Here is a 24210-nt window from a genome sequence, read left to right on the forward strand (position 1 = left end):
GAGCTGCGCAAGACCTCCGCTGCTGGCGCTACGTCGAAGGTCAAAGCTTCAGGCTGCACACATACCCCGGATTTTTCAGCTTCGCCTGTGAGGTAGTGGTGTTGTAATAAAAAGCCTGACATGCTTGATATTTCGCCTTTCCTTAAACAGCGACGTACAAGAAGAATGTGCGCGCTGTTCTTTGGAAGAACAAGAACTTGGCACGAGCTCTGTGGGGCCTCCAAGAAGATGATCAGCGAGTTAGAGAAGTCCAACAGCCGCCAGCAGAAGGTGTTCAACCTGGCCTTGCCGCAGGTAAGAATCAATGTTGCAAGGGTTTAAGAGTAGTGCGAGAAAAAAAGACGTCTTTCCTGTCCACGTGTTACTGCGTCTCTCCTGCTCCTCGAAATATACAATTCGTTTGAGGTAGATTTTGCTAAGCTTCAAGAAATCAACGGAGTGTCGTTATCAGTGCTTATAGCGCAAAAAAGGACTAGACTAAGGGAAATACCTCTCTGTCCATCCCTTCTGCGCTGAAGTAACCTAAAATGGCATGCTAAGTACAACTTACCCAACTTAACACTTTAGTGAATGATGTCGACGAAGGTTTTACTGAAGCACGCACACAGCTGTCTTGTACAGGTGAATATATATTTAATTCACATTTTTGCTAATTAAAAATTTTAAATTACCTGTATTTTCGTTTACGCAGCGGGCCGTGGTTCTGCGATGAGAGCTAGTGATACGTATTCAGATAGGCCAGCACAAACAATTTCTTTCCAACATGATAGCGTCTATCCGACAGCATTGTGATCGTGATAGGAAAACACAACCACGCGCTCATGCATAACTGACGCTATGACCGGCTGATTGTTTATCCATTACAGTTTTGTGAAATTGATTTCCTGCAGTCAGTGCGCGGTTGAGGGTACATATTTTCTCTATGCAAGAGCGTACAGGGACGTGTTTAAATCTCGCGTGCTGTATATCAAGCGAAAAAAAAATTAGGGAGACACTCTGCATCTTGCACTGAAATTTTTTCGCTGAAGTTATTGATTATAAACTGGGCTAATTTACCTCTCTGAATTGCAAAACTAGGAGAGTTTAAAAATACGCTTACCTGGCGATGACAATAGCCTATCAATCTGAGCAAGGTAATCCTTCGTAGATCTGGTTATCATTTTTCGAACTTTGGCAGAAGTTAGCTAAACCCTTAGCTGTGAACTTTCGATTGGGGGGAAGATTTTTAAACCCAAAGAACGAGGAAGCCTCTAACCAGTAAGTATGCCTGACACGAGGACGGAGAAAGAAAGAGCATTATACGATAGTTTAAAAACGCGGAAGGCAAAAATTAGATATATTCAATGGAAAAGCATAGTGTAGAACTATACCGATACTGGAAACGGCAGATCAGGAAGGAAGAGGCAGTGCACTACTCTTTGAAGCCAGGTCAGGATGTCTTACAACGCGCAGCTACAAAAAGAAATTTAACGAAGATGATGACACACGCACTGTCTGGTAAATCTGTTGCAGGTCCTTTCGTGCTCTCGACTTAACATTCAAAAACTTCCTCGCATCGCCGTTTTTGTTTGGCAGTCCTCATGGAGAGGACTAAACGTGTTAATTTATTTCTGCCACGCCAGCTCGATGGTTTGGAATGAATAAAGGCGCCTCCTCTGAATGCGGTGTTATCTTAGAAGGGTGCTTCAGAGACATGTACTGTCGTGTATATTAGTGAATATGAGCATGGGAATTGCAGAAGTCGCAGTTACGCGAGCAACAAAGTACGTTCACGCTACCTTTCATATCCGCTTGGCGTGCACGTATCGACATCAGGCGGTGCCCAATAAAACTACTCTCTCCTCCTCCTCGCACTGTACACCACTGCCCCAACAGATAGCGCGCGATGGCAGCGCCTCTTGATCGCCTCGTTAAAGGGACACTGAGGAGAAATTGGAGAAATTGAAGTTGGCTTGTATCGATAGAATACCAGGTCCTGATCACGAAAACGCCGCTCTTACTGATAACAAAGCTCTTGTAAGGTAGAAAATAGCAAGAACCGAAATACAGGTATCGCCACCACAGGCCAATCTCGCAAGTACAAGCGTGGTGACGCCCTAGGACAAGAGACGCCACCTTGGAGGAATTTTCCATCCTACTTGGTTTCGCGAATCTCTGAGGCTGACAAAGGTAGGTTGCGCAGATCAATATTGAAGTAAGTTTTGTTTTAAAACCGATTGTGCACTTTTGTCACACAAGGAAGGAAGGCAAAAGACAACCTGAATGTTGGAAGCAAAGAAAACGGATGCTTGGCGGTGCCACAGGCGGCCAGGAGAGTTTCGATTTTTTAAAGCGCCTCGCGTCTATGAGCTTTGCGTGCCCCGTGGTTTTGTTTTTGACGCACCTCGATTTACAAGCGCCGAACAGTAGAGGAACTCCAAGTGCCGCTTCAAGTGCTGGTTAGCCTTTGAAGGAACCTGTTAAGGCTTGCAGATGATCGCCACGGTCGATAAAATATATGATGGCACCGTGGTCGGTAATCGTACAAGGCAGTACTTGTGTCTTCGCACGCTCACCCGGCGAAATATTCCCGGCTGTGCCGGTCAACTTCAAACTAAGTAACGGAAATCGTTTATTAGGGTCGGGAGACAAGGCACAAGGCAGTTCAGAAAAATTGGAGATGGCTTAGCACTGTTAGGCCAGGATATACGTAGCGAAAGCGCGGAGATTTCTGCATCGGAAGAGTGCATTCAATAGATGCGCCTTTATTGATAATTGCTGCTTGAGCCGTCGTGGCGGAGCGTTAGCGTCTCCGCCTCAAACGCCAATGGCCCTGGTTCTATTCCGCACCTCGGCACAGCATTCTCTTCTATTCAGTTAGTGGGCGGGGGGTTTCAGTAGCTCCCATAGATGCCGCTACCGAATACGTTGGCTAGCGGTTAAGCGCATTCTCTGCTAAGAAGCGTTTATGCTCCCGCGTAACACGCGCGCGCGCGCTACACGGCGACGTCACCTATGCCAAAGCGAGACCCTCTATACTGCGCTTGACCGCCGACGCGTTCGGCGGCTTCGGAGCACTCTGACCGCACTGGCGGGGAGACTTGGAGCATGTCTCTATTTCGCGCCGAGTGCGCCAGCCGCCGCCGGCCCGGCCAGACTGATTCGGCTCCGCGGCGAGGTTCACGTTGAGACGTAATTAAATAACTTCGGCAGTTGGGCGGAGCTGTTCTTTTCGAGCTCTCGGCTAATTTGATCGATTCCCGGTACACATCTGAAGGTACATGCAAGTGGGCAAGAGAGCCCGATCCAGTGGACCCGTTGGATCTTGCGGAAGCCGTTGAAGCGTCGTGCGTCTGCTTTAGTTTCAAGGCGCCCACTTTAAACGTGACCGCCCTTGAGCACCTATCCGTTTTTTGTGGCAATAAAATAAATAAATAACTTGGCCCTTGAAACCGTGGCAGGCCTCGACGCCGCCTGCTGCCCCGTGCAACCGCGCCTTTCAAGGAATCCCAATCCGTTGGTCCGAAAGCACCGGACAGCCACCGATGGTAGCAACGCGCCGATCTTGTCCTGGCGCCTCGCGACTCCCCGCACTGGGATTATGATATTTAGTCTGCAACGGCTGCTCACTGAGGAAGGGAGAAACGACCCGCCGGCGCTTAACCTAACCGTGCTCCCTCAAAAGCATCGCACGCTCTGTGGGGCTGAGGTCGCTGAAATGCCGGCCGGAGATTTTGCGAGAAATACGTTGTCGGGTTCGGGAACGGGATCCATCGCAACGCTGGCAAGACGCCGATGCAAACGTAAACAGAGCGACGGTAGCGACCCCCGATAGATGCCTTCAACGTGCGGCGGGTGTAGCTTTCATTTCGGCAGCTGCTAGACCGCACCGCTAGCGGCCAGAATACACGGAGTCTCCGTTTACGTCACGTTTCACGTCACTCCGTCCTGTGACGTCATAAGAGTTCTCCGTGTCGTCATAAGAGTTCTCGAGTTTGAATCGGAGCGGCGGGAAAAACGTTTTCAACTTCAGATCCAAATTTCTTTGAAATAAATGTATCTTTCGCTGCCGGACAAGCGGCAACAAAGGCATGAAATGCCGAACTACCAGATTTTGCTAACGAAAAAAAAATTGATAGGGTTCTCCTCAGTGTCCCTTTAAGGCGCAGTGAGGCCGTGCGGGGACGCAGGAATCACAGGGTGACCTGCGAACAACGTAACGCAGATATGGATGGATGGATGGATGGATGGATGGATGGATGGATGGATGGATGGATGGATGGATGGATGGATGGATGGATGGATGGATGGATGGATGGATGGATGGATGGATGGATGGATGGATGGATGGATGGATGGATGGATGGATGGATGGATGGATGGATGGATGGATGGATGGATGGATGGATGGATGGATGGATGGATGGATGGATGGATGGATGGATGGATGGATGGATGGATGGATGGATGGATGGATGGATGGATGGATGGATGGATGGATGGATGGATGGATGGATGGATGGATGGATGGATGGATGGATGGATGGATGGATGGATGGATGGATGGATGGATGGATGGATGGATGGATGGATGGATGGATGGATGGATGGATGGATGGATGGATGGATGGATGGATGGATGGATGGATGGATGGATGGATGGATGGATGGATGGATGGATGGATGGATGGATGGATGGATGGATGGATGGATGGATGGATGGATGGATGGATGGATGGATGGATGGATGGATGGATGGATGGATGGATGGATGGATGGATGGATGGATGGATGGATGGATGGATGGATGGATGGATGGATGGATGGATGGATGGATGGATGGATGGATGGATGGATGGATGGATGGATGGATGGATGGATGGATGGATGGATGGATGGATGGATGGATGGATGGATGGATGGATGGATGGATGGATGGAAGGACGGAACGTAGGAGCGTCACCTTTGAAACGGGGTGATGGGAGTTGCCGCCATGCTCAGCTTTTTTCCCTTTACTTTTGTTTAACATTGTTGTAATTTAATAAAATTCGCAATTTAAATACGTCTTCATATACTTTTAACTTTATCACTTCTCTGTTTTTGTGAAAGAAATCTTCCAATCATTCTTTGCTAATTTCCACCGCAGATTTATTTACATGGCTATTGTTATCTCAAAACCCTATTACCTCAGGAGGCGTCACTGTGCCTGCATCGACATCGGAATGTATACCATCACGTTTTAGTAAGAGGTGTTCTATTCTTTCTACAGATTTACCACGCAGCGCATGTGTCATCTTCTTCGTTAATTTATTTTAAACCAAATTTTTTAACCAAATTTTTTTAGGCAAATCTTATAGGCGACCAGTGTCGAGGAGGAGGCAATGCTTTCGCATTCTTCCAATGCGGGTAGCTGCAGTGATCGCTAATTTTTTAAAGCGAATTCAGCATAGTATAAGGGAGACTACTGCAGCGTGCCCGTTGTGTAAGTATATAGACCACCCGTCAGAAGTTCCCAGGACACGGGTGAATTCTACTCTGAAAACTTTAAGTGTTTAGTAGGTGTCTTACGCCCAACGGTATACTGCTTCAAAGTGGACTCTTTTGCCTGAGAAGTTTTGATGCACCCTGTAAAACCTCAGTCGGTCCACCGCGGTGGCTCAACGGTTTAGGTTGCTTATCCCAAAGTCGCTCGGAGGTTCCATCCTGGCCACCACGGCTGCATTTGGATGGAGGCTAAATAGAAGAAACGCCAGTGTGCAAAGCGATGTCAACCCCAGGTAGTCTAATACAGAGCTCCCCACTACGGCATCCCTCATAGCCCATCTATGGCTTCGGGACATTTACAGTTTATTTGTTCCCATTAGAGATGTTGTTTTTGTTGTTGAAAACTTTTATTGTCCAACAGAGAAAGACCACACCGCCTGGGCCGCTCTGTCTCACCCCCCTTTACAGGGGACAGGACTTAGGAGCGGCCCAGCCGCACGGGATGGTCGCATTCGATGCTGGCCGGGTTGGTTTCGCCGGCGGCCTCTTCTGCCAGTTGGACGGCGGTGACTTGGAGCTCAGGGTCCGAGCTCCGCAACAAGGTTTCCCAGGCTTCCCTACTGCTAATGTTTTGCGCCCTGCCTGGGGAGTAAGCGCACTCCCAAAGTATATGGTCGAGGGTTCCTCTCGGTCCACACTTTTTACATTTATCGTCCTCGCAGTCCGATCGGATATGTTTGTTTAGTACTGAGTTTGGGTATACTACAGTCTGCAGTCGTCTCCACGCCGTCGCCTGACTCCTATTTAACGCCGTGTTTGGTGGGGGAAAACACCTCCGGCATTGCTTGTAGTGTTCTGTAATCTCTTGATACGAGATTAATCGCCCTTCTCTATCATGTTCGGCCTGATCCGACCCATCCTGTACAGCACGGAGGTAGAGATCTCGAGCTGCACTGTGGGCCGCCTCGTTACCGCTGACAGATTCGTGCGCCGGGGTCCAGATGATGTTGATCGTCCTATCAATCACTCCTTGTGTTAAAATTTTGGTGGTGAGGAGGTTTACCCTCCTCTGCTGAAATTTTGGATTGCAGTCTTACTGTCGCTAATAATATATCTAGCTTTGGTGCCAGCGCAAGCGATCGCTATCGCGGCTTCCTCCGTTATCTCGGTTTCTTTCCCTAGTATGGTGGCCGCCGTGATGAGGGTGCCCTCCCATCTACCGCCACTATGGTCATGTATCGACTGTGTCTGTCCCCTGCCGCATCTACGTAGGCGACTTCATTTCGGGGTTTACCCCGATATATTCTTTCTATCGCTTCCGCCCTTTTCTGTCTCCTTTCCTTATTAAACTCAGGATGCATATTCTTGGGTAGGGGAGGGATTCTTAGATGCGCCCTGATTTCCCTGTCAATGTCGCCCTTTCCTTTTGCCCCCTGTCTGTGGCCATTCCAAGATTACTTAGCGTAGCTCTTCCCACTCGCGTCGTGCTGAGTCTTTCAAGTTGCGAGGATTTAACCGCTTCCGCGATTTCTGCAATCGTATTATGCAGTCCTAGGGCCAGTAGCTGCTCCGTCGATGTACAGATTGGGAGCCGAACGGCCTTTTTTACGCATTTCCTGATGAGCGCGTCTATCTTGCTCCCCTCATCTGCCTTTAGGTTCAGATATGGCGTGGCGTAGCCCAATCTACTAATGATGAAGGCCTGTACCAATCTTAGGAGGTTTTTTTCCTTGAGGCCGCCTCCTTTACGTGAGACCCTCCTGATGAGGTTTATTGTCTGGGTCGCGTGGTTTTCTAATTTGTAAATTGTGATCGTGTTCCTCCCATGTGTTTGTAAGTGGAGGTCCAATATTCCTATTGTCTCTACCTTTGGTATTTCCCTTCCTTCCACGTACACCTGTGGGTCAGAGGGAGGTTTGTTCCTGAGTGCCTTGTCATTATACACGAAGATTTCTGATTTTTCAGGCGAACATTTAAGTCCTCTGTCCTCCGCGTACTTTGAGATGACGTCTGCTGCCGCCTGCAGCGTTTGATTGATCTCTGCGTCGCTCCCTCTGTTGATCCAGAGTTTGATGTCGTCCGCGTACAGGCTGTAGTTTAAGATGTAGTTCCCAATTTTTCGCAATTCCTTCGGGAGCCCTCTCATGGCCATATTGAAAAGAGTGGGTGACAGTACCGATCCCTGAGGTGTCCCCCTGTTACCTAGCCTGATCACGCCGGATTGTATTTCCTGGAAAGTTATAACCGGCGTGTGGTCCAGTTAAAAAATTCGAATATAACGATAGGTTTTTAGCCCTATTCCTGCCTGCTGGAGCCCCTCCAGAATGGCTTCGTGCTTGACGTTGTCGAAGGCCTTTTTTAGGTCTAGTCCCATAATGACTTTGGCGTCTTTGGTTCTGGAATGAATTATGTCGTGCTGCAGCCGCAGCATGACGTCCTGTGTGCTTAGATGGGGCCTGAAGCCAAACATCTCGTCTGGCCATTTCTCTGTTTCCTCCATATAATTTGAAATTCTGGTCTGAATGATGTGTTCCATTAACTTTCCGACACATGACGTGAGTGATATAGGCCGGAGGTTTTCCAGCTGCGGTTGCTTCCCGGGTTTTGGAAGTACCTGCCATCAGCGTATGGAACAAACTACGCCCCTTGTACGCAGTACAATATATCGGTGACATCGACTAGGAATAAAAATGGGCCTGGAATGCTTATTTGCGGCATATTGGTGACGACGACTTGTTCAGGAGGTCTAGCGCCACCGATATCGGCGTACTGTATTCTATAGCCGAGCTAGATATCATTCCAGTAGCTCTGCTCCACAGACGCAGTAGTTCTGTAACTTTGTAAGAATATTAGGATTGAGGGGTTGGAATGCTTTTAAAAAATCAGTATTTAGTGAGAAAGAATTGATTGGCTTTTCATCGTCGTAAGGGCTATCTCTGTCGAACGACACATTATTAAAGTAACGAATCGTATTTTGTCGATTTCTAGTGTATTAGCTCATCAATGCCTTTTATGAATATGTGAACAAATCAAACTTGACGGCAGCTGATTTCTCCCATGTTTCTTTTATCCAGCGGTACCTTTGACAGTAGCATTATATCTGCGTATAGGCTAATAATGTTAACATTCCTTGAGCAATAGACTGCGCTAGTGCGTCCACATTGATGGCTCGCGGTTGGCGTTGCTGGTGAGCGCTCTTTATTCGTGAGACCACACTGCTACAGGTGCGACGTCTGAAACTAAGAGGCCTCCAGACGCCTTCGTTTCGTGCACTCGCGCTGTCACAGCTCCTGCTTCAGCTTCAGAATGTGCTTTCTGCTTTTATGCAGGACGCTGAGAAGGGGAGCCAAGCAAGCTATGCGCGAGGCAAAGAGAATGAGCCGGCGGCTGTGACTGGACTCGGCGGCATGGGGCCTTCGACTCATCCAGCTGCCACCATCGAACCAGTGCCCAGTGTAGACCGAGGCAACTCGCGGCCAACGAAACGCCAGAGAGCCAAGACATCTCGCCGCCGCAGAGCTAGTCGAGAAACTTCCGAGGATGGTACCGCATCTTGTGAGTATGCACCTTCTTAAGGCCTTCTCAGCGTCTCATAGCGCCCGTGATCTCCTCCAAAGAAATGTCGACCTTCAAAAAATATCAAGATGCGACTCTAATTTTAACGCCGACTAATCATGCCCATGCAGGCTGAAGGTCAGTTGATGTGTGTGTGTGTGTGTGTGTGTGTGTGTGTGTGTGTGTGTGTGTGTGTGTGTGTGTGTGTGTGTGTGTGTGTGTGTGTGTGTGTGTGTGTGTGTGTGTGTGTGTGTGTGTGTGTGTGTGTGTGTGTGTGTGTGTGTGTGTGTGTGTGTGTGTGTGTGTGTGTGTGTGTGTGTGTGTGTGTGTGTGTGTGTGTGTGTGTGTGTGTGTGTGTGTGTGTGTGTGTGTGTGTGTGTGTGTGTGTGTGTGTGTGTGTGTGTGTGTGTGTGTGTGTGTGTGTGTGTGTGTGTGTGTGTGTGTGTGTGTGTGTGTGTGTGTGTGTGTGTGTGTGTGTGTGTGTGTGTGTGTGTGTGTGTGTGTGTGTGTGTGTGTGTGTGTGTGTGTGTGTGTGTGTGTGTGTGTGTGTGTGTGTGTGTGTGTGTGTGTGTGTGTGTGTGTGTGTGTGTGTGTGTGTGTGTGTGTGTGTGTGTGTGTGTGTGTGTGTGTGTGTGTGTGTGTGTGTGTGTGTGTGTGTGTGTGTGTGTGTGTGTGTGTGTGTGTGTGTGTGTGTGTGTGTGTGTGTGTGTGTGTGTGTGTGTGTGTGTGTGTGTGTGTGTGTGTGTGTGTGTGTGTGTGTGTGTGTGTGTGTGTGTGTGTGTGTGTGTGTGTGTGTGTGTGTGTGTGTGTGTGTGTGTGGGGGGGGGGGGGGGGGGGGGGGCGCGCGCCTGTTGGGCGAAGCGTTTAAAGTAGAATATGTGCGGTAATAGCGTGACAGGGGCAGTGTTGGACGCGAAACTTCTGCACACGCCCGATGATCAACCAACGACAGCAATATGAAGGATGGGAGTGCCTGTCACAAGGTATGCCTGCTCGCTCATCCAGTCACGTGGCCTTCGCCGCCGTCTTCAATTCCACTTGAAATACGTGCTGCTACCTGGCGGGTCATTTGTTATGTTCGCATCCAAAAGGTGGGTTTCGTCAAAAGGAATAGTGGCAGAATTAGAAATGCCGAAGAGCTTTGCCAAAGTTACTGTTATGCTGCTTATTAGTCATACAAAACCGTGTAAGGCGGTGGGCGAAAAAGCAAGTTTTGGAGCGGATGAGCTTTTGAAGTGTGATGGGGACATTGTCACGCAAAGTTCGCCGTAACTGCCGCGTAGTCTCCTTTGTGACGAGAAAGTTAAAAAGGAAAGTACTTTAACTATCCCGCTCTGGAAAGGCGCCAGGATCAGTCCCGTAGTCCCCTTTGTGACGAGAAAGTTAAAAAAGGAAGTATTTTAACTATCCCGCTCTGGAAGGACGCCAGGATCCCGCTTTCAGAGAAGGGAAGAAGAATGGAAACCAAGGAGAAAAAATTGGAGGACGCTCAAGCTCCGCCTTTAAGAGTGGAACGCGACAGCGCGTTGCAGCACTGCCAGGGAGTCCACGGAATGCCATCGCCCGCTCGGCGCGACGCCTTCACCGTACTGCTTTGCTAGGTACGGTGAAACGGACGCGCAGAGCGGCAAACCACGTAGAAGCGCTGCCAGGCCTCTTGCCGAAACGCGCGGGACACAAGTTGCAGTCGTAGTTCGTCGACACATCGTTCTCGACAAACCCGATGCCCCGAACGCCTGCATGGCTTCCGCGCCGAACGAACGGGCAGCAAGCCGCAAGCTTCGTGGTGAACGCGCTTTGGATGCGCACTGCATTGTTCGCCGCTCACCGCGTGATTATTGCGTGCCGCCCCACCGCGCCCGAAATAGACGAGCGGGAGGCGCTGCCGTCGAGCGCTATCTTTTGGGGCAGTGGGGTACATTGCGAGGAGGAGGATTTTTCGCTCACGGCCAACGGCGCCGACGCCGACACCGGTTTTTCTGCGACACGAGCTCCTTAACGCTATCGCGTTAAAAGGGACGGACGGATGGACGGACGGACGGAAACTTTATTCAACAAGAGAATCCGAGGCCCGCAGGCCTCCTGGGTCTCCGCATGAACCCACTGAAAGTCTAGACGTTCATGTGGTGTTGGTGCATGACGTATGCGGCCCGGCTGATCACGATCTTCTGCATGGCGAGGTACGCGGACCGTAGTGAGGTCTCCCTGTCCTCCCAGGTTCGGAGATGCACCGGACCGGTGAGGCCAGGGGAGGCCGGGCATGATAAGAGTATGTGGGTAAGAGTGGCCTTGGGTGGGAGCACAAAATGCATATGGGGGTACCGGCACAAATTTAGAAGGATTGGCTGGTGTAGGCAACGTTCGCGCCTGCAGGCGACGCCAAACTGACATTTCTCTGGCAGTGAGGGATGGGTGGAGTGGCGGGTAGATTAGGCGCTCAGCGCGGGATTTTGCGGTGACATCAGCAAAGGAGTGCATAAGCTCCTTCGAGAAATCCCCTGCTATGTCCGCCTGTGGCCGGTTTCTAGACCTTCAGGCTAAGAAGTCGGCAGCCTAGTTGCCGAGATTTCCCGGGTGCGCAGGTACGGAGATGAGCTCAGCGCGTCGGAAGATGTGGCGGGTGGGCATGTGCAGCAGGTATTGCTCGGTGGGATGAACCCTGCCCACGCCAAAAATTTAGAATGACGGTTTTTGAGTCACTAATATTGTAACGGGCTTATGTGTATGCCAGAGCAATGGCTATAGCGGTGTCCTCGGCTTCCTCAGAGGTGGTGCCTGAAGGAAGCTCGAAAGTTAGGGGTGTTATGTGTGGGTTGTGGACAACCGCAGTGGCTCCGTGCTCATCGCAGGCGGCATCCGCCCAAATAGCATCCGGCTCATCCCCGTATCATTTGAACAGCTCTGCCGCGCGCGCCTTCATGCGACCTTGGTCATGGTGGGGGTTCATGCTCCTAGGTAATGGTGTGGCATATATTAAAGTGTGAATGTGGGTGGGGAGAGTTCTTATTGATGGGTTGTTTACCGGGATAGTGATGCCTAGCTGACTGAGTATGCGTCGTCCGGTAGCTGTAGCAGATAGTCTATTATAAACCGAGAGCTGTACGAAAACTCGTCTAGTCGGGGTGAATCATTAAAATTGACATTGAAGACGCCGACGATTGTAGACGCACAGTCTATTATAATGTGCTTGTAAGCTGACCCGCGAAGTTTATGTGCGGTGTTATGGTCTCCGAGTTCGAGCATTTTTTCGTTTCTAGTGTTTTTTTGTAAATTTAAGTGCTACATTTGTTGCTTGCCGAATCAAGCAGTCTGTTTGCTGGACCTCACTAGTTGTCAGTTTCAGGTATGGCGTGGCGTAGCATAAAAAATTCGGTTGAGGGCATAGGCGTGCACTACGCGAAGGGTGTCCGCCTCTCTCAGCCCATGTGCGCGTACACCCATCCTTTTAATGAGTTGCGTGGTGGCTGCGATGGCCTTTTTCAGTCGCTTAATAGTGCCACCGTTTTTCCATCCTGTGTAAAGTACTGTCCTAGAATGCGTATTTTATGGACCTGGGGTACCTGTCTGCCCTGAATTCGTATTTCTATGGGGGTTTGGTAATTCGGTACCTTAGGACGTATGACGAGAAATTCTGATTATTCTGGCCAGCACGGTGGTCCGATTCCTGACGTTAGTTTAGCAAGGGTATCTGCTGCCGTTTGTAGCGTGGTTCAGCTGCATACAACCGCTCTCGCAACATGATTCTGCAACGTAGAACTGCGTCCTCAGTTACGCTATCCAAAGATGAATGGCGAAATGTGCGAAACTGCGCTGCTTTATTCACTTGCTTTGTAAGTTTTTGATTCCTGCATTAGAAGCAAGCCGAAAATGGGGAGCGGATATATCGGATGTGCTCTAAGCCTTACTGTCCCATAATTCACACTTGTAAATAAGCCTAACCGTCGGTCCTACGTGGTGGCAACAAGACTAGGGGTGCACAAATTACGTCGTTGTGCGGGTGGAGTTCATATGTCAACATAATGGTGGACCAGTGATTTCAGCTGCTGTGTAATTGTATTTCGCTCTAGGGTGTGCCACCAAAACCTCACCCACATGTACGTATATCAGTTAATGAAACGAAAACAAAAACTGCTGTGCTTCTGAGGCGCTTCTTCTATTTATGTATAATTGATTGTACTAACCAATATAAGAAACCAAATTTAGATTATGGTCCATAAAAACCCTTTCAAATTATAGAGCAAATTTTACTTTCTGACTCACTCAGTAAATACAGCTGTGTGTGTGTGTTTATTTTTGCAGCTGTGGCCTCTTCAGCGGCGGATGGAGAGAGGGTCGCACGGTCTACAAGCGGGCGGCCACTACGTAGCGCTGCAATTGGGAAGAACTACAAGGAGTCAAACATTGGAAAGTGAGCGGCTACACTTGCTGTTTAGAAGCTACGTTATACTGAAAAGGCGACTGATGACTGTGTTCTTAAATTGGGTTGGGCTTTTTTGTGCTATGAGAACGAAATTTTACGTCATAGTCTATGATAAGAAAAAGCAACGCCATGGCGTTGTGCAAACTTCTTGGTGACTGCCGACCGTTCGTTTTTTTTTTATTTTACAAATCCAAGTGAAGTGCAGTAGGAATAGACGCTATTTTTGTAGTTTAGGCCCGTCCGTAGAGGAGCTGTGAAAGGATGCCGGAACCTTGCACCTCCCACTGTGTAGCAGAAGTTATGACACTGAAGTGACGGCATGAGTGGTTTGCTCGCGAGCACTCGCTGATTCTGTCACCATGCGTTCGCAAAATGCACTTCATCGAGAACCGATTTAGAATAATACAACGAACAACCCTCGAAAAATTACATAATCAACCCATTTGCTGCATCTGCACCAGCGGAAGTTTGTCGCATTTCGCGTTAATTACTTTGTCACTTTGTCATAATTAATGTAGTGTATCGTATGTTCTTTTTTTTCGTTTTCTGCAGGAAACTTCAGCGGCCATGACTTCTGGAAAAATTATTGGACAAATCGACACTGGTTCTTTAGAATACACACTCATGGCACTTTGCATTATCTGATTACCGGACCCAAAGCTTTCACGCTAGTGCATGAAGCCCTCTTTATCTCTTACATTATTTTAATTAGACACATTAGAAACGCACAGGATTCGAAATAGAGCTTAAATGCGCAATTTTTCCTTATTTCGCGTTTCCTATTCATTTTTCACCAATTTTACATTCTCTATAATTGCGTTCTTTACATTCGTGAACTGCATTTTGGCGTGCCAATCCTGCTTTGGGTTCTGGTGGGTCATATAATGTTCTTAGTGCTTTACAATGTTTTATTGCCTTTTAATTGTGTTCCATTCGTGAACTGCATTTTTGCGTTCCAATCCTGCTTTGGCTTCTGGTGGCTGTTTTAATGTTCTTATTGCTTTATAATGTTTTATTGTCTTTTAATTGTCTTAATTGTTACATTTTACTTTCTTTTAATGTGCAAGTACCGTCGAGCGATAGCCAATACCATTTGTTGGTATTTGTTGGTTATGGATTATCGAGAGATAGCCTTCATGAACCCATGATTATGCCGCCCACAATCGTGCAATAAAGTGATTGGAAAAATGGCTTTATCATAACTGCCTCCCAAAAGAGTTCTCAATACCTTGCATCTCTAAGGGCCACATGAAATGCAGCTGCAAGTCAAACTGTGTAAAAGAGGCGATAACCGACACCGAAGAGGAATTTTACACCTGTTCCGGTCTCCAAGCGCAGAGACCGCGTCGCAGACGTATGCCTGAGCACACAAACCTATTAGGTTGTTTTCGTGCAAGATCAGGCGAACGCGACAGACCATCGCCGCATAACGTGCACTGCGGAAGGACTCGCGGTTGTGGCGCAGCTCTGCAACTGAGCGTGTTTTCTTTAGCGCCTCTTTCAACATCTAAATGGTTCAGGAGCGAGTAGAGTCGGACATATATATCGACCTCGATGTGGATCACAAAATAATGCGATATATCGATAATTTGATATATAAACAGCTGCTAATATGGATAGAAGGATATAAGGGATAACACATTGCACACACGCGTGTGACACATCCTTGCGACGAAGTGCTGCCCGGGCAGAGCAACGCTCGCGGGTCTAACTTGCTTCGCACCGAAGCCGCTGCGGACGGTGCCTAGGAACTAATCATTGGCTATAATAAGATGTCAGATAATGTAACAAATATAATATAGATAGAGCAAGTGAAGCGCGCCAAGCCAGAGCTGCCGCTGGCGTTAGTTCGTTAGGCTGACTTTACCGCCAGCTTAACACCAGCCTAAATCACGCGGTAGTCAGCATGGCGTACGCATTCACCAAACTCATTAACTGCTTTCGAAGAATCACCTGCAAGAGTTGCCCTAAATTGAATCTGTCCACGTCTTAGTGCTGGCCTTAGTATAAATGAAGGCCTAACTAAGAGGCAACAAAACCAATGCTGAACACTTGATCTGGGTGCCGCGGAAGACCACTTCTCGCAGGCTTGGCTGTCCCGTCTCATAATCGCCTTCTGCATTCTGTTCTCTTTGGAGGGTCAGATTTTGGGCTTCTATGCCTCGAAGAAATTTCTCGATTATGCTTTTCTTTTCTCTACACCAAAGTTAGAAAATATTTTCACAGCGGGGACAAACATATAGTAAATTTTAATATATAAGGTTCTGAAGTAATTTCAAATCATAGCTAAAGGCAGCTGTATTAAGCGTTGTCGGGGAGCAAAAGTAAAATTTGTTTGCAGGACACGGAAGAAGGCGGGGAGTCGAATGCCTTGCCACTATGACAGTGGCTAGAAATTAACCATTCTTACCCGAGCAAAGTGTTTTGGCGAGAAAATATATAGTCCCGTGACACAAACGACGAAGCACTAACTTGCAAACAGCGTGTACATGAAGATGCCTGTCCCTTGTTTTGTTTCTAATTTTTAGTTGAAAGAAGCATGTTAGAACAGGCCATGCATAACAAAGGCAGTGTTACTCTGAAGCTGGCGGGACATGAAACCTGAGCCAAAAACATTGTTTAGACGAAGTGACTTTTACAGTTTATAGTTTACAGTGACACTGATTATTTAAAGTGGCTTCGTCTGTCGGCGCTCGCCGAGTTGGCTTGAAATTAGAGTTCTGGCTCACTCTAGAGCGCACGAATACTCACGAGCACACATCATAGCATGCTGTAGCGTTAAAAGTTGCAAAAAATGCAACACGAGCGAGGACGCTGTTTTCAAAGCCTACTGTAGCCGGGAGGCCAGGAAGCAGAGCGGACAGTGAGCCCAGCATCAGCGTCCCATCGTGGGCACACGGGGGGCATGAACAGTGCTTCGGCTTGCCTAGTGACGCGCAGGCTCCAACACGTACTACCACGCCACCTCTGTCCAATTAGCAAATGCGCCTTCAAGCGAACTCCGATTTTAGCAATTCACTTCCCCTCGGGGCCGCCGCGGTGGCTGAGCGGTTATGGCGCTCGGCTGCCGGCCCGAAAGACGCGGGTTCGATCCCGGCAGCGGCGGTCGAATTTCGATGGAGGCGAAATTCTAGAGCCTCCGTGTACTGTGCGATATCAGTGCACGCAAAAATACCCCAGGTGGTCGAAATTTTCGGAGCCCTTCACTACGGCGTCCCTCATAGCCTGAGTCGCTTTGGGACGTTAAACCCTCGACCATAAACCATTTCCCCTCGGGGGTAAAATGGGGAGAAAGGGCGCAAATACCTGCTTTCCCAGCGTTCAATTTTTGTTTAATTTACAGCTCCAACTCGTTCCAACCACGCGTTTCGTCAAGTGCTGTGGTTGACCTTCTCTGCTGCGAGCCGTTTCCTTTCTTTTTTTCTTGCTGGCAGAGTTCTCTTCGAGCTCGCTAGAAAGAGCTCCGCTGTTGTGTGCGAGTACAGCACAGAGCAAATTGTGCGACGACGATCATGCGGAGAGAACAGCGTTTCCCATTGGTCGCGACTAGAAATTCAGCGGCTCTCATTTGCCTCATCGCGAGCATCGGTCTTAAATCCATACAAAATTTTTACACTGTATTACACTGCTCCCTACCAGGCTGTGACCGGAGACGTGCTTGATCTGTGAGGTGTTTCCATAGCATGGGCATTCAATTCCACATGTCCGGGCGGGATATCCGTCGTCACACGCTGCTCAGGCACAATTTTTTCCCTTCTACACGGCCTATTCTGGAAGGAAACACATTATGAACGGCTTCGCCTCACGAGCACAATATGATTCTTCGTGCCTAGTATAGCAGCTTTGGCCAAGCAGCACTCATGCAGTGCGAATGCCACGTTTTGAACTTTTCTGTAGGAAGAGCTGAATGAAATTTATTCTTCGGGAAGCAGTACAAGCACGGGACGCGGGGAAGGAACAAGAAACAGCGCCTGTTCCAGCCTTCGCGCAGCGTGTTTATGGCTTCCTGGAACTGAACTCATAGGTTTTGTCTGCTACACCTGCGTCTATTGCCGCTCCTTTACCCTACTCGCCGACGCGTCCATCGGGAATTATGCAGCTGACAAAGAGAGGGGGAAACTGAGCGACAAACAACTCACCATGAATTAGGCAACGAAGAATCACGAGCGAAGGAAGCGATGCTCACGCGCGAACAATAGACTTAGGGAAGCCACGTATGGCGCTCCCATGCAGTGTGTCCCGGCTGCTACTTGACGTTGCGTTACGTTGAGTACTCATGTTGGCGCAGAAGGCTATCTCGTGGTGAAACCGTGAGTGTTTCACTCGGCAACGTCAGATCCAACCTATTTTTGCCTCATGCGCCCGGGCTGTGGTGTGTCTCGGGAACTGGGGTCGTATGAGAGAGTTTAATGGTGGCATTGTACTGTTTTATTTTTAATTTTCTCTCTTTTTGTATGTGCTTCTATGCTGTACTTAGAGTACGCCTTTGGAATCTTTTGCCATTTGAGGATATTCTAGTACAAATGTAACAATGACCACTATTGTCGGCACCTATCGTATCAGATGTCTAAGTACTTTCTTTAATAGCGTAAAAAGAATGCCTCTGGAAGCAGTGAAACCATTAGTGGGGTATCAATAAAAGGTGGACATTACCCTACTGCACCTGGTGGCAGAGCATTTACTGACCGAGTAAACGCATTTGACCGAGAGAACAGTCATGTATATCTCCTTGCTCTCATTTGTTGAACCGACACTGTGTACCACTCCATCCAATTACTGTTCTGAATAGAAACTGATTCTCTTGCTCTTTCCAGCTATGTTGGCGTTCGACCGGCCGCAAAAGAGGCGTTTACGCTTAGAGAGCTGGGTTTTAAATTCTGCCCGCCAGGAGGTCCAAACAAATAACGTCCCAAGAAATGTAGCTGCCGCCGTTTTGACGTGAATGGCACTGCCGCCTTTTTTAGCGATAGCTACATTACGGTATCATTTCGAGCCTTCAGCGTGGCGGCGCCGCCACCCTGTGGCTGCGCCCCAACGCTGTCACGTGGTAGGTCACGTCGTGCGGAGCGGATGCCGTTGCTGATCACGTGGTCTGTCACGTGGTCGATCGCGTGACCAGCCACGTGGTGCGGAGCAGCTGCTGCTGCTGGCGGCGCGGCGCACCGGTGAAACCGAGCTGCAACAGCTGTGCGCATGCGCCGTGTCAAGTGGCATGAAGAAGGAATGTCCAGCGAAATGAAGCGGCGAAAAAGTGACTTTTCAATTAAACTGAGCAAGTTCCACCCGGCCAGCTGTAGCTATCGCGTCACTCCAGGTTTAACCAGAGCCAAACCATCACCTATGTTTTTGTTGTTACGTTCCTTGAAGGCTAGTCAGACGCAAGGGCGACCAGGACAGAGCACACAGATCACAGGGAGCACCGAACAAAGCGCAGATACCACGCAGGCACTTTCTATGCGTGTCTACCCACGGATTATCTATTGCATTATTGCCCGAAGGCGTCAAGTTGTTCCTTCGTGTGGGCTGGCAATAGCAGCATGGACGTCATCCTCATCGCCATCAGCCACAGGCACGTTGCTAGGATTCTTCAGAGGATGACCACATAGTGTTACGAAAGGAGCGGGCGGGGGGCCGAGACGGGAGGGAGGGGCGGGGGGAGGCGGTGATCGGCGGAGCACTGTCTTGAAACGTACGTTGTGGAGGAGGGGGAGCCCAGAGAGCAACCTACGAGAGGCAGATGGGCAACCAAGGTCACGTGACCTTGCGGCGTCATCACAACCTTCCCACAGGAAATTGAGGACCTCTCCCCAGTAATCGCTGGACCTTAAAGACATAAAGGCACCCTTAAGCCCATGGTACTTACCCTTCGTGGTAGCACAGTGGCTATGGCGTTCCGCGACTGTGTTGGGCAGGATGCACGGGCTAGTAACCCGGCCTCGGAGGCGGTTACCCATGTTGGAGATTGGGTACGAAAACGCCCATGTACTAAGCAGGTACACGTAAAGGAACAATTTCCCTAGAACTACCCTACGGAAATAGAGCATTCATAGTAGTTTCCCGGCGCTTTCCCGGGAAAGCTTTCGCTTTCCCGGCGAAATTAGGTGTGCTTTTTAGATCGCATGGAAAACAGACATTTTATGCTGCTACAGGCACTCATTGTAGGCGGGTCACCATACTACCAAACCCACCGTTGCAATGCGATGCCAGCAGCGGAGTTCTAACTTTGATATTTTTTTTTACGTAGCACCAGTTCCTCGCGTGCAGTGCGCTCTACGACTTGAACCACACGTCTTTCCGAAAGCAGTAGCGTGAAAAAAGTACGACTAGAACTAAGGCTGGTATGGAAAAAAAACAAGCGCTCACACGTAGATGACTAGAACGTAGAACGAGGAAAAAAAGTAGCCAAGCACTTGAAAACAACGCAGATAAAAGGCGAGCAGCCGCACGCAACGAAGTCAAGAGGTGACGAGATACGCCGGCTAAGGTCGCGACTGACCGGCAGCCGGCGACAAGCAAGCCGCAGAATAGTCAAGGTGGACGGCATAAAAGCCGCTGGCCACTACTGTGAGGAAACGCGAACATACATATCATTTTATTAAAAAAAAGCGCAGTCCTTTCCAACCAAATGTACGGAGACAAAATATGTTTAATGAGTAATTAAAATATATTTAAAATCGTTAAAACTTACAAATATGTAGCCACTTCTTTCTCTTATATTGTGTTTGTCCGCACACTTTATTTTGGCGGTGGTAGCTGACGTGCGCTTTGAAAGAACATTCCAAACGTCCGTTTGAGTGCGGCATTTTTAATATCCATTCCCGAATAGAAATATTACAGCATAGGAAAACAAAAATATCGACCACACCCTTCGTTGTAGCAGGGAAGAAAACTGAACCAGTTAGCGAAGTACAGAAGACAAAGACATACGATCATTGCCTTCGTCTTTTCCGTATTGTTCCCACGAGGGTGCGCTGCTGATGTCCTGCGGTGGCCGTACTCCATTGGCGTCCATTTCTTTTTCTGCGAGTGATCAGTGAAGTAGCAGCTACGATGGCGTCAGCAGGAGCTTCCCGTCTGGTAAGCTCAGCTTAGTTTCTCGATCTGTTGGCAGATTCTACTTGCTGTACTTCCTTGCACTACGCAGATAGTGAGAAAGTGACGTTTTAAGCTGTGCAGCTAGGCCCTTGGTTTTTACCAATTTCGTGAGTTTAGCATTCCGCGAAGCCATGTATTTACTCTTTCCTTTCACACCGGTTTTGCTCTACAACGCTTTGGCGCCAGTCGCCCTGTTTTGCAGTCGCAGGTAGCTATCTTTACTACATTTCGCAGCTGGCGTCGCGGCCAATCTATCTGCGCAATGTTCCGCTTTCTAAGCTGTAAGAGGCTTTGAGTGCTGTGAAGCGCCCATGTTTATTCTGCATATGTAATGCAGTGAGCGTCACGTTAAGTAAGAATAAATGTGGCCGTTGTTTTCAATTTTCGGAACTAGCCAGAAGAAAGGTCATCTTGTGGAATGTTTTGTATGCTTTTTCATCCCCAGAGCAGTCCTTGCAAGAACGGTACTCGATTGTAATGAAAAAGGAATGTACTGTACTTTTCACTAGCCAGACGAGGAATGGTCCGTTTAATGCCACTATGACGGGTACTCTTTAACCGCTGCTGGCGAAGAAAGCATTGTTGTGTAAGTTGTCAGTGTCGTAGGTCATAAAAAATATGTTGCGCATTATACATAGCACTGCGTGTCTAAATATAAGTGGTCTTGTTTTGGAGCATGATGATGTCGCAGTCGATAGACAACTGACATACCACATTTCGGAAAGAGCGCAGGCAAATAGGACGAGATGGTCGTAGTGAATTGGTTGAATGAGCTTAACATACCCGGTCTTAGTAGGAAGACTTGAAGACAATTTTCAAAAATTGGATTTTTGAGGTAAAATAATGGCTTTCGCGGCATGGTACTGCCAGGGTTGGCGAGCATCAGAAAACCGATGAAACATATTAACTAGTTGTGATAAAGATGAAGTGTGGCAAATGCGCTGCACGCACTCGCGCGCATGGGGGGAGAGAATACGACGAGGTAGGAGAATACAGATCGGCTCGACCGTATGCTACGTGTACTGTTTCATTGCTAATTATCATTACTACGATAAAGCATATTTTGGCGACGAGGATGCTGTTTTGATTCGGGACCTTCACGTGGCCTGCTCACCATCCGTCATGAGCTTTTCTGGGCTTCAGCCACCACCACCCTTCCTGCCGACTCCTGGTCGTCCTGCCCTTCCATGGGATCAATGGGTTCAATATTGAAATAAGTTTTGTTTAAAAACCGATTGTGCACTTTTGTCACACAAAGAAGGCAGACGAAAGGTAACCTGAATGTTGGAAGCAAAGAAAACCGATGCTTGGCGGCACCACAGGCGGCCAGGAGAGTTTCGATTTTTTAAAGCGCTTCGCGTCTCTGAGCTTTGCGTGCCCCGTTGTTTTGTTTTTGACGCGCCTCGATTTACAAGCGCCGTACAGTAGAGGAATTCCAAGTGCCGCTTCAAGTGCTGGTTAACCTTTGAAGGAACCTGTTAAGGCTTGCCAGATGATCGCCACGGTGGATGAAAAATTTGATGGCACGATGGTTGGTAATCGTACAACGCAGTACTTTTGTCTTCGCACGCTCGCCCGGCGAAATATTCCCGGCTGTGCCGGTCAACTTCAAACTAAGTAACGGAAATCGTTTTTTAGGGTCGGGAGACAAGGTACAAGGCAGTTCAGAAAAATGGCTGATGGCTTAGCTCTGTTAGGCCAGGATATACGTAGCGAAAGCGCGGAGCTCTGCATCGGAAGAGTGCATTCAATAGATGCGCCTTTATTGATAATTGCTGCTTGAGCCGTCGTGGCGGAGCGGTAGCGTCTCCGCCTCAAACGCCAATGGCCCTGGTTCTATTCCGCACCTCGGCACAGCATTCTCTTTTATTCAGTTAGTGGGCGGGAGGTTTCAGTAGCTCCCATAGATGCCGCTACCGAATATGTTGGTTAGCGGTTAAGCGCATTCTCTGTTAAGACGCGTTTATGCTCCCGCGTAACACGCGCGCGCGCGCTGCACGGCGACGTCACCTCGGCCAAAGCGAGACCCTCTATACTGCGCTTGACCGCCGACGCGTTCGGCGGCTTCGGCGCACTCGGACCGCACTGGCGGGGAGACTTGGAGCATGTCTCTATTTCGCGCCGAGTGCGCCAGCCGCCGCCGGCCCGGCCAGACTGATTCGGCTCCGCGGCGAGGTTCGCGTTGAGACGTAATTAAATAACTTCGGCAGTTGGGCGGAGCTGTTCTTTTCGAGCTCTCGGCTAATTTGATCGATTCCCGGTACACATCTGAAGGTACATGCAAGTGGGCAAGAGAGCCCGATCCAGTGGACCCGTTGGATCTAGCGGAAGCCGTTGAAGCGTCGTGCGTCGGCTTTAGTTTCAAGGCGCCCACTTTAAACGCGACCGCCCTTGAGCACCTATCCGTTTTTTGTGGCAATAAAATAAATAAATAACTGGGCCCTTGCAACCGTGGGAAACCTCGACGCCGCCTGCTGCCCCGTGCAACCGCGCCGTTCAAGGAATCCCAATCCGTTGGTCCCAAAGCACCGGCCAGCCTCCGATGGGCGCAACGCGCCGATCTTGTCCTGGCGCCTCGCGACTCCCCGCACTGGGATTATGATATTTAGTCTGCAACGGCTGCTCACTGAGGAAGGGGGAAACGACCCGCCGGCGGTTAACCTAACCGTGCTCCCTCAAAAACATCGCATGCTCTGTGGGGCTGAGGTCGCTGAAATGCCGGCCGGAGATTTTGCGAGAAATACGTTGTCGGGTTCGGGAACGGGATCCATCGCAACGCTGACAAGACGCCGATGCAAACGTAAACAGAGCGACGGTAGCGACCCCCGATAGATGCCTTCAATGTGCGGCGGGTGTAGCTTTCATTTCGGCAGCTGCTAGACCGCACCGCTAGCTGCCAGAAATCACGGTGTCTCCGTTTACGTCACGTTTCACGTTACTCCGTCCTGTGACGTCATAAGAGTTCTCCGTGTCGTCATAAGAGTTCTCGAGTTTGAATCGGAGCGGCGGGAAAAACGTTTTCAACTTCGGATCCAAATTTGTTTGAAATAAATGTATCTTTCGCTCCCGGACAAGCGCAAGAAAGGCATTAAATGCCGAACTATCAGATTTTGCTAACGAAAAAAAATTGATAGGGTTCTCCTCAGTGTCCCTTTAGGGCGCAGTGAGGCCGTGCGGGGACGCAGGAATCACGCGGTGACCTGCGAACAACGTAACGCAGATCCGGATGGATGGATGGATGGAAGGACGGAAGGTAGGAGCGTCACCTTTGAAACGGGGTGATGGGAGTTGCCGCCATGCTCAGCTTTTTTCCCTTTACTTTTGTTTAACTTTTTCGTAAGTTATTAAAATTCGCAATTTAAATACGTCTCCCTATACTTTTAACTTTGTCACTTCTCTGTTTTTGTGAAACGAATCTTCCAATCATTCTTTGCTAATTTCCACCGCAGATTTATTTACATGGCTATTGTTATCTCAAAACCCTATTACCTCAGGAGGCGTGACTGTGCCTGCATAGACATCGGAATGTATACCATCACATTTTAGTAAGAGGTGTTCTATTGTTTCTACAGATTTACCACGCAGCGCATGTGTCATCTTCTTCGTTAATTTATTTTTAACGAAATTTTTTTTAACCAAATTATTTTTTGGCAAATCTTATAGGCGACCAGTGTCGA

General features: G+C 48.9%; 1 protein-coding gene across 1 annotated transcript; it reads left to right on the forward strand.

Annotated features, from left to right (window-relative positions):
- The first annotated feature begins 216 nt into the window (after positions 1-216).
- LOC144123221 (uncharacterized) lies at positions 217-13493 on the forward strand. Its single transcript, XM_077656093.1, has 3 exons — positions 217-294; positions 8793-9018; positions 13318-13493. Exons 1-3 carry the CDS (start codon positions 229-231, stop codon positions 13428-13430), a joined length of 405 nt encoding a protein of 134 aa, XP_077512219.1. The 5' UTR covers positions 217-228; the 3' UTR covers positions 13431-13493.
- Positions 13494-24210: the final 10717 nt, after the last annotated feature.

The sequence above is a fragment of the Amblyomma americanum genome, chromosome 3, assembly GCF_052857255.1.
Source record: "Amblyomma americanum isolate KBUSLIRL-KWMA chromosome 3, ASM5285725v1, whole genome shotgun sequence".
NCBI lineage: Eukaryota > Metazoa > Arthropoda > Arachnida > Ixodida > Ixodidae > Amblyomma > Amblyomma americanum.

What these genes read in the sequence shown, in the direction of transcription:
- LOC144123221 (XM_077656093.1), top strand. Translation starts at nt 229, where the DNA reads ATGATCAGCGAGTTAGAGAAGTCCAACAGCCGCCAGCAGAAGGTGTTC. An exon ending in TCAACCTGGCCTTGCCGCAG is followed by an intron (nt 295 to 8,792) that starts GTAAGAATCAAT and finishes GCTTTTATGCAG; the next exon opens with GACGCTGAGAAGGGGAGCCA. An exon ending in CGAGGATGGTACCGCATCTT is followed by an intron (nt 9,019 to 13,317) that starts GTGAGTATGCAC and finishes TTATTTTTGCAG; the next exon opens with CTGTGGCCTCTTCAGCGGCG.